Raw genomic sequence first — 11,140 nt, 5'->3', positions numbered from 1 at the left:
CAAAACGGAAGTCCCTAATCAAATGGCAAAATCAAAAGCTCAAACACATCAAACTAATGGACAGCAACTGTCATATTCCTGTACAAGCATTTTCTTATGTGGCATGGACGATGGTGGGTTTAACCTGGTTTTAAAACTAGCTAAACCTCTCACCTGTAAGACAGTAAACATTCTATTATATTGACAACGATGTGTGAACAATACAAACAGACATAATAGGTAATATTTAACCTCTTAAAGTCATGCCAGGTCAGTTCTTTCTCAACTCTGTCAGTGAATCATAAATTTTTTCTTACATACTTATTTGAACCTAAACAAATAACAAAGAGTAACAATTAAGTATTTTTACTATAATTCATAATACATATTTTGAAGAAGAAAAAAAATTAATCATACCTGGTCTAGTATCAATAATGTCCATTTTCTTATTAATAATAATATCACATTTACACTATAACTTTAAATATATGTTTGCCTATATTCTTGCTTTAATGAACGTAAACTCTATGACTGTATAAAACTCAACCATTTTCTATGAGGGCACTGTAATTAAAACCGTATATTTAACAGTGCTTAAATATTATTTGCCGTAAGTTCGTAATGATGAGTTGAGTTACTTCCTAAGTTTCCGTTCTTTTTCCTTGTATTACAACATCCGAAACAGAGTTCATATAACGTCTGCTTAAATTCTGCACTCATACTACAGTAAATAAAAAAGTTCATCGGATATGAAAAAATGATCACAAGGTTCGCAATGATTTGCATGCTGTTTAAAGTATTCACATCGAACACTTCTACATTAGTAATGAAAGGCGACACGTAAAAGCTCAATATGATACCGCTTGGAAGCTCTACAAGCAGAGTAACAGCAGCCATAAACACTATCATTATAGTTACTCGTGTATTCTCTTTGACAGCAGATATGCTGCTTTCCGACTTATTGTGTAGACGCATCTTCTTATTAACCACATCCTGTAAGCCATTGACAATTCTGACATTCAGAAAAATCAGCACAATGCAAGGCACAAATTGAATCAAAACAATACGTATCATCATATAGACTCCCATGTAAGTATCCGGGTCTAGCCATTCTTTGTAACCACGTTCGCATGTCGTTGCACTTGTGTTTCGTGTTGGGTCGAAATAGTCAAACTGAATGTAATACATCACAAAGGCTCGTACTAGATGTGTTAAACAGGCAATGACATATGTGATAGCGATGGATATCGTTGTATTCCGAAGCGTACACAATTCACGCGCTACAAAAGGATGACAAACATACAAGTATCTCTGTGCAGTGAGAAGAACCGTCAGCCATATTGAAGCAGTGTGAGTGATTGTTGGTAGGTAGATAGAAATCCAGTCCACCGGTTCACATAAAACATAATCGACGTAGTAATGATGTAAGGCATACTGGTAGAAATAAAATGGTGCAGGCAATAGTAATGTTAAAGTGTCAGAAATGGCAACACTTACCAAACCTGCTTGACTCGCTCCATACGTCTGCTGTCTTCTCAACACTAGTATAACTATCACATTTGCAATTAAAACGACGATTGCTAAAATTGGTACAACGTATCCATTTACAATAACTAGATAACCTTTTGGGTCTGAAAGGACATGGAGTCCCATTTCCGAAGAAACGTTGGAACTTAAATTCATAGTTGTGTTTATCATGTCTAGTAGCTGTGCTGTCTGGTTAGCCTCCGTGCTATGCCTCATGATCAAACATCATTTCAGAAAAGGAAACTTCCGTTATTAAAAAATATTTATGTTTTATAATCTTTCAGAAACTTTCTGTAGAAGATCCTCGAGTAAACGGAAATATCTTTCTTTAATCTTTGAAAAACACGTTCGAGTTTCTTTTTAAAGACACTTTTTAGTTTGCTGAAGAAAAGTATGATCCATTATAGTAATTCTCCGTGTGAAAACAGATTAAGATAAGTTACTGGCCATCTATACGTCTTCTCTTATCTGATAGTTATGAATTATTTTCCACGTATTTATATTGCTCGCGAAAAAGAAACCTTGTTCGATTGTAATTATTTCCGATACCTTGATTTTCATCAATGTTCTTATAAAAGATGTCTATTTGATATTGATTGCAACACAGAGTGGTGGAATAAAATATGATCAGCGATGATTGGACGTTACCTCTAATTGGTAAACCTCATCCATAGAAAGTCGTTTTTCTATTATTTTCGTGAAACATAAGATTCAAAAGTATCCAATGAGCTAATCACATTTATATGTAAACATAGTTCTTTAGTCGCTTTCTGTTTTTTTGTTCTCTCGATATGTAGACATATGTTGAGAGATGCACGCTTCAAATTTTGTTAATCGCGAGTATTTTATTGTCATAAATGAAGCGCTAGCATGCTTGTTCTCTGTTTAGGGGTAATTTCTGAAGCAACGTCAAATTAATGACCATCTAAGCGATACAATGAGATCAATCAGCGACTTCTTTAAATGTTATAAATCGAGTTATATTCCTGTGAAAGCGTAATCGAAATGCCTATCCATAAGAAGCATTGTTACAACTGTTCAATCAAAATTCGTGTTCCCAGTAGAGATATTTAATGTCATTCTGATTAAGTATGGGATGTCCTTCTATATGGTAAATATTGCGTTCAGTCATTTTCGTTTCGTTGATTTCTATTAAAAATTACTCATTTAATACTGCAATTTAAACTATACTTCTTAAAATCACGCACATAAAATTCCTACTAAAGCCATTAACTTTCCAGACAACTTGTCTTAAAATTCATCTCTTGTAATGCATTTTGTCCGATCTGTCGTAAATAAGATATTTCATTGTTGAAGGTTGGAAACCTTGTTTAAATGTGTTTCACAAAACGAATGAGCTATTCGCCTTTTACTACTTCTCCATTACATGCTTAACTACTGATTTAGACTATAATGTTCAAATAGGCACGTTCAGTCAGAGAGAAATAGTTTGTATGAACTAACAAGTCGAACGCGAAATCAATTTAGTAATAACGTATGCGTTAAACGAAATCCATAATTTCTGAATATTGTTGACAGTGTAAATCAATTTATGGTGAACTTTAAAAGTTAATAATCAGTGTTTCAATTTTCTTTATCAAATTGCTACACTTTACATTTCTATTCTACTTTCATTAATACGAAATATAAAAAGTTTGCTTTTCTAAGCGACAATTATACCCATTCTAGAAGAACTTACTGAAAATGCCTGTACCAAGTCAGGAATATGACAGTTGTTATCCATTCGTTTGATGTGTTTGGACTTTTGATTTTGCCTTTTGATTTTGGATTTTCCTTTTTGAATTTTCCTCGGAGTTCGGTATTTTTGTGGTTTTACTTTCTGTATATAAACAGTATTTTGCTAGTTATAATTTACTATATTATTTCTTACTTCTACTATTTATTATGTCTTTGTCTTTTTTGTGCCTTATTTCAAATTCATTCAATCCTTGTTTTATTTTTTTCTAATTTTAATAGATCAGATACGGTGCTTGTCGAGAATGTTTTTTCTCTCTCGGTCTAATATAATTTAATTTATAATATACAATTTAATGAAACCCTTGGACTTGGTAGCTTAAAGGGGTATACCTAGGGTATAAGAGACAACACTTATCAAATTAATGTATTAAAACATTTGTGCGTCTTTATTTACCCTTACAATACTGTAAATAAAATAATAAGGAATTAAACGAGACAATCATTATGTAAGGCTTAATAGTATTGCATTAACACTAATGTAAAACACTTATTTCTTCTTCATTAAAGTGATAAGGATATCTTTAGAAAAAACAAATATTGATATCTGTATACGTATGAGTAAATCTGATGTTTTATCAAAATGTAATTTAATTATCATACCTTAATATTGCTGAACACTTTTTTTCTGTAAACATATAGTTAAAATAAATAACAATTAAAGATTTAAGCGCCTTCTATTTATTTATAGTTTAACAAAAAGGTCACACTCCATTTCTTGAAAACTGTTAAAATAACAACTTTAATTGACACATAAACGTCTTTTTAGAAAATGTATAAAAACATATAAAAGCACGTTCTGCGGTTGAAGTCGTATATTTTGCTCAGACTGAGTGCTCGGAACATGAAATCCAGGATTTTGATTGTTTGATTTTTTTAGTATGAGTACAAACAATTGACTCAAATGGTTGAAGACTTCAAAGCCAGCGCAAACGTAAATTAAAGAAAACATTACATTGGAATACGATATTGAGGTTTATTCCTTGTTATGTAGAGTGCTGTCCCCAAGTGCAATTGATCCTTATCATTACAAAAAACCGACAGACTCAGAGCACACGATGTTTTGACTAATCACTTGGGATTAACTTTACCAATCGTGTATTGACATGTTTATAAGCAGAGACATGATACATGTATATACACATTTGTATATTATATGTCTCCGTTATTAGCAAGTATTAAAGTAGTTAGAATGTGCTCGAAATGTAACTTACGAAGTCAATCATCAGTGGCAATAGGATTTCGATTAATATAAGATTTACAGAGGCTATCATTGTTTGGTTGACCGAGACATATTATGTGTTTATGATGACAAATTATGCATGCCCATTTGCCATTTTGACTTTCCGATCATCTTTCTCAATTAATTTTACAATTTCTTAATTTGGATGAAATATTTGTCACTTGACATTTATTAATAATACTGAATGTATTTTTTTCTTCTACTTTATAATATAATCAGTTCATAACATAGTTCTGCGCCAAATTAAGTAGTACTTGTATATGTAAAATATCACGGACAAGCTATACTGATAGTGCATGTGGACACGGCTATTGATGATGTTAGATTGTAAAGTACTTCACATATGCAAAACAATCTTATTAACATCTGTCACATGTAATAATTCAATCCTTCGATAAATTATCCCATCATTTTTTTATAACTATTTGAGTTAACTTTATAGTTACCAAAGCTGTGATTTAATCAATGTTTGCTTCTGGTGGTGTGCAATAATGTGGATGGATATATTGTGTTTTCGATATTCTGATAAATAATTGATATTGACGTGTTTTGGCCTTGGCAATGATACTTCATTAAGGTCCTACATAAAATTTGTATCACCGATGGCTTCGAGGATGTTCGAAATAAATGAGAATAAACAATTCCAGATTTGTCAAGGATTTGCCTTTTTTTTTATTTCATCAATAGTTTTGCCTCGATAATTGGTAATTCCCATTCATGTAGTAGATTTCGCCAGAATCTTAATTTCGTACACAGGATATTAACATAACAATTATAAACATTAATTAGTAGAAAAGGACAAATGTACCGAACAAGATTTGTCCAAACAAATAATCCTGCTTTGCAGTGGTGTATGATATTTTTTGGAATGATTACATTACATGAAGGTCAAATTGTGAACAACTCTATGGAATAATTGGTCTTGAATTTTTCCAGTTCGTTTTTTTTCTAAAATACACTTTTATTAATATTTTTATTATACGCCTGCTGGTAGCTGAGTACAATCTGTTGCTTCCATGGGAAATTTGTTAAATTTGGTTAAAGGTTTATATTGGTCAAAAATATTTACCAGTACGAAGATATGAAAATAGTTAAGTTTATTAATGAAGAAGGCCTAAGCATGTCATAACAAATCAGTTAAATCTCTCTCTAAAAAAGTGACATCTCTAATTTGAAATTTAGAAATTTCAAAAAAAGAAAGCAGTGATATTCAAACCAGGCTGAATTAAATCTAATTTTACCTATTTTATGACAAATCGATATGATTTATTAAATTTTACACATTATAAGGATAAACGTACGTGTTTAGAGCACATACATTTCGTAAACCTTGTCTAGCAACGAAATCTGAGTTTTATGCCATTACTAATTCATAACAATAGCTAAATATGTTTTTGCTGAAAGACATATAAAGCTAAGACCTAAATCTGATTGATTGTAACTACGATCATGTCATATCCACGAAGCAATTAATTTAGCATCACCCGCAACACAATTGAAATCCCTACGTAAACACTTCACCAAACACACCACGTGTACGAGTTGATTACAGATAGCAAATTAGTTCTTTAATCATCACGCCAAGCACTGAAAGCAGATGATCCTCAAAGAATGATGGAATCATTTCAAATTAGCGACTAGGAAAGTTACAGATGCCTTATGCTCCTACTTGACATATCATTTGTTCCATATCAGACCTGGTTGTCCCGAGGTATCATAAGCATTGATTTTATACTCATCACAATGCTTATCTGTCAATTTTACGTCGAAAAAGCTATAAAAGTAAAACGGAGTAATCCTATAACAACTGTTTAAAAATACATCAATCATAGAAAGATTACATAGACTTTTCTCTTTCATTCTGCTAAACGATCCTTAATTCGAACCGAATCGTGTTAATTTCTCATTCAAGGGAATTGCCATGTCTATATAGAAAAACAGCTTAGATTTAAAAGAAATTAAATTGTACAAATTAAAGCAGTTTAACGTTTTGTAAAATTGATAGAAGAGAAGATAAAAAAATGTATTGTAGGCGTTGACTATAATTAGATAAAAATGTCGAACAATGTACAGTCATCACATAAGATTTTGTATAAATTTAGTATATTCGTCAATTAGTTTAATATTTATATTTTTTACGAATCAAATATCATTTTAAAAGACCAGGGGTGGTGTTCTCGAAGCTATCTTAGGGTTAGGACGTGTCCTAAGTCTATCTTATGACAAGTCTTTGTCCTAAGTCGTGTTCTCGAAGCTCTCTTAACTTATGATATATCTCATTTTTCGTCCTAACTTACAAGGTGTCTTAAGAGCATCCTATCTTCATCCTAGTGTAATAAAGTTTGGATTTCGCTTTTTGCTCATTATTTTAAGTGAAAATGAACATGAAATGAAACGCACCATCGGTTATTAACTCGTATATAAAGAAAAGGTGAATGATTTTAAACTTTGAACTTCGTGTTTCACGATACGATTATACTAAAAATTTAATTCTCTTTTCAAAACAAATTGTTTTCCAGTTTAAATAACAATCTTTTTTTATATAATTACATTGGTAATTATGCAATTTATTCTGTACATGTTATTATAAAATTCGTAAATAATTGTATTCAATATTTTCGTCATTTATAAATGTTTTATCAACAAATATCTGTATTTCGACTTAGGATATGTTTAGGACGTCCTAACATAAGATTCGTCTGAGATAGCTTCGAGACACAACTTAAGAGTGTCCTAAGTTGATCTTAAGTCCGTCCTAAAATTGGTCTTATCTATAACTTAGGACGAATCTTAGGAGACTTTCGAGAACACCACCCCAGATTTTCTCAGTACTAGTTTCACTTGCATGGTCAATATGAACAAGCCTTAAGTTTATTAAATACTGAAAAAAAACCAATATTTTACATTGGAAGTAGAAAGAAGTATTGCCAATTTTACACGACTTTTCAAATTTAAATCGAAGAAGATCGTTGACCAAAGTAAATTAATTTGAATTTAAAGGACAACATATGTGATATTTCTTATTGAATTCTGTGTCTATAAAATTTGTCATTTTGAAGCATCTTTATGACATTATAAAATTGGCTACATGTTCAAATATATTACTGAAACCTTGAAAGCTCATTAATGAATCCATGAAACAGCAATTTTTTAGTAAAAATTAAAGGTCTATTACAAAATGGTCCTTGATCGAAAACTATAATAACTGATATTTATGACTTTCGGTCGATTTTCGTAGTGAAATTTTGCTCTTCAACACCTTGCTGATACTTCGATGTTTTAAGGTAACACGTACATTTGTTCTCGGTTTTATAATCAGCATCGATGGCGACGAATTCCTAACATAGTCGGCATCAACAAGGTTTTACGATGACTTGATCAATAAATACTGCATGTCAACGTATGACAAGATTTTTTTAGATAATTGGATGGAACTGAAATCGGCAAATACACTCCAAATGATATGCCAAATGCATCTATGGCCATCTATTTCTGAGCTAAAAAATCCTTAAAAATAACTGTTTACAAAACATTGAATTTAAAAAAATTACCATACCAACGCTATGTCATGTCAAAAAAGAACTGGTGACTATACTAGTCTAATCATACTCTCGGTCAGGAAGGAAACCACAAAAACAGCGGCGTATATAGACTCAGTGGTTGTAATAAAAACTCACGACAGATAATAGGCTAGTACTTGTGTACGCTAGACGTGCGTTTCGTCTACACTAGACCCATCAGTGTCGATCGAAATATATAAGGTGAAACGCTTTATCATGTGCGAGAAAAAGTTTTACAAATAAACCAAACTCCACGACTAATTAAAAAAAGGAAAGTCCATAAACACTTGACAAAATCAAACGCTATTTATCAATCAACGAAATAAACAATATAACACCTGCTATATGCATGACGTGATACAAAGAGCAGTGAGGACCCATATTTATTTGCATGTTCAGCTTATTCACCGGTAGCTTATTCAATATTTCGTGGTTTTAAGCTCATACTTTAATTTTTCTCGTTTCGTACTGCGAATTTATATGGAGCCTCAAGTCCAGTAGTTGTCGATAGAGAATGTCTGTTTTTCGTTCAATTCTATTAGCTAATATTAATAAGAAGATGTGGTATGAGTGCCAATGAGACGATTCTCCACCCAAGTCACAATTTGTAAAAGTGAACAAGTAAAGGTTAAAGTATTTTTTTGACAAGGAGCCTTCAAGTTGGCTATATGTATACGACCGATGTTTTTCTCTTTGAATTGTTTCACATTTGTCATTTTTGTGATTTCGCATAGTTTACTGTGTTGATTATTTGTGGAAAGATGTACTGTAACAGCACTCTATATATTTCTACGTCCTCGTCTTTTAATTTTTGGAAGATAGATGGGAACTCTTCCACCTTTCCTTATATAATATGAAGTTTTCTTTACACTTTCTATTGCTAATTCAAGGCGGAAAGAAATAAATCTAATCAAGGGTGTATAGTTTCCACTAGAACTATTCTTTAGTACACTTTCATAATAGATGTCGGATAGCTTACCATCATTTCTGTTATAAATGAAGTAATATTCTAATTCTATCTAAAGTTAAAAGAAAAAAAGAAAGAAAGAAAAAACACGAGAGTTCAAATGAAATTCAAGCACTATAGGTAAACTGTCTATTTAATATGACATTATCAAAGCTGATGTTTTGACTAAAAATTTTGATCTTTCGTATTGCATAGTTAATTTGAATTTTTCTTTATAATTCACCTCAAGGATTAAATTTAGCTGGGGTAAACACATATTATTGTTCCAGGTCTTCTCACGACCAGCAGTGAAACTCTTCTTATGTTTTCGTTTGTCTATGCGAATATGTAAACTACCAACTACATCCAGTCGGAACGAAACGTTTAATTTGATGCCTCGTGAAGGGACAGTGTCACGCTCTATAAACACTTAAACAAACCTTGTCAAATCTCTACAAAATGTGCATAGGTTGCCTGTTTAAAAAAACTAAAATCATGTAACTATTCAAAATGTCAACACCGTCCAGTGGTTGTCCAAATTTCCCGCTCTTTACGACGGTTGAAACAGCTGAATCTACATATTGTTTTACATGTTAATGTGTTGTTGTCCTGAAGAAGCTGTTACACATCTTTATCGGTAAAGTGTCGAATAACTTTTTTGTTCAAATATTTTGACAACATTTACATTTTAGGCGTTACTCTTAAAGTAACAACTTCTAAGGGAATTGTATGTCTGATGTAAACATACTTACATCGAACACTTTAAAAGAGGGACGAAAGATACCAGAGATTGAAAATATGCTGACAGTGCCATGGCTGAAACTAAAAGACAAACAAACAAATAGTAGTACAGAAGGCACAACATAGAAAACTTAGGACCAAGCAAAACGAATATACACGTTTTGACAATTATTCAATACATGTATATTTTTTGCAAGACATAGCTTGTCCTTTCTTTGTCTCCTTCGTAACTACTAGCTTGTAATCTTTATAAGATTGTGTTCTAATAAAATAGACAACGAGAAAATCTATTCACCAAAGTTCAAATGACGTAGAAGATACCAATAATAGGTCAACTTTATATGTTTGCTTTTTTGTTTTTTCTTTCTTTCTTTTTTTTGTAGTCGTGAGGGTCAATAGGAAAATAAAAATATCTTGTCTTCAATTTATTAATCAAAAATGAAAAATAAAAATGTAGCTAATTGTTGTCTAAAATTTAAAATATATTTGGTTTGAAATGTTTTTAATAAATTCGTCAAAATGAAGAAGACACGAACAGTTGGGTTTCCGTTGTAAATTCAACAGTATGCTCTTTTTTCCGTTCTGTTCACGAAAACAAAAAATTACATATCCAACTCGTATTTGTTTTTGTTTGTTCTGCAAATTAAAGAATTTGTAAAGGAAAACAAAAATTAGTAATCAGAGATGCGTAATTGTAAAAACCTTCGTTCGTTGGCTACATTGTTTACTAACGATGCATCCCTAGGTTATTCCACATTCAGCATTGAAAACTTATAATTAGTTGTTACACTATGATTTAAAAGAATATCGGATCGTGTTCTATTAACCTGTATGATAAAACTGAATTTGATTATAAATTACTCAAATACAGATGTCAAATAACAAATACATTTTGTAACTTAACTTATTCTCAATTGGAATGTCTGTTTCTGGTACATACGTGTATCGTAAATACTACGGTGTAACTATTTCCATGTTGCAATGTTGACAATATAAAATAGCATAAGCAAACATTTCAGAAATAAAGCAAACATCTTATCGGGGCCTTTTATAGCTGACTTTGCGGTATGGGCTTTGTTCATTGTTGAAGGCCGTACGGTGACCTATAACTGTTAATGTCTGTGTCATTTTGGTCTCGTGTGGACAGTTGTCTCATTGGCAATCATACCACATCTTCTTTTTTATATTGACAGTTATATTATTAATATTTCCTTGCTTTAAATCCATAGATATCAGAAGATGTGATATGAGTGTCAATGAGACAACTCTCCGTCCAAGTCACAATTTATAAAAGTCAATCAAGGTCATATTCGTTCTATACATTAGAGTATGCTTGTGGAGTGTGACAATTGCTATATTCCAATAAATATATATGTACCATTCGTCCAT

General features: G+C 31.7%; 1 protein-coding gene across 1 annotated transcript; it reads right to left on the bottom strand.

The window, feature by feature from the left end:
* Positions 1-329: 329 nt before the first annotated feature.
* Positions 330-2,946, bottom strand: LOC134712003 (sex peptide receptor-like). Its single transcript, XM_063573084.1, has one exon. The coding sequence runs from the start codon at positions 1,720-1,722 to the stop codon at positions 574-576; it is 1,149 nt and encodes a 382-aa protein (XP_063429154.1). The 5' UTR covers positions 1,723-2,946; the 3' UTR covers positions 330-573.
* Positions 2,947-11,140: the final 8,194 nt, after the last annotated feature.

Source organism: Mytilus trossulus, chromosome 3 (genome assembly GCF_036588685.1).
Source record: "Mytilus trossulus isolate FHL-02 chromosome 3, PNRI_Mtr1.1.1.hap1, whole genome shotgun sequence".
Taxonomy (NCBI): Eukaryota; Metazoa; Mollusca; class Bivalvia; order Mytilida; family Mytilidae; genus Mytilus; species Mytilus trossulus.
Note: the sequence above shows the minus strand (reverse complement) of the source record. Positions and strands in the feature narration are given on the sequence as shown.

Coding starts and splice junctions, on each gene's coding strand:
- LOC134712003 (XM_063573084.1), bottom strand. CDS start 1,722: ATGAGGCATAGCACGGAGGCTAACCAGACAGCACAGCTACTAGACATG.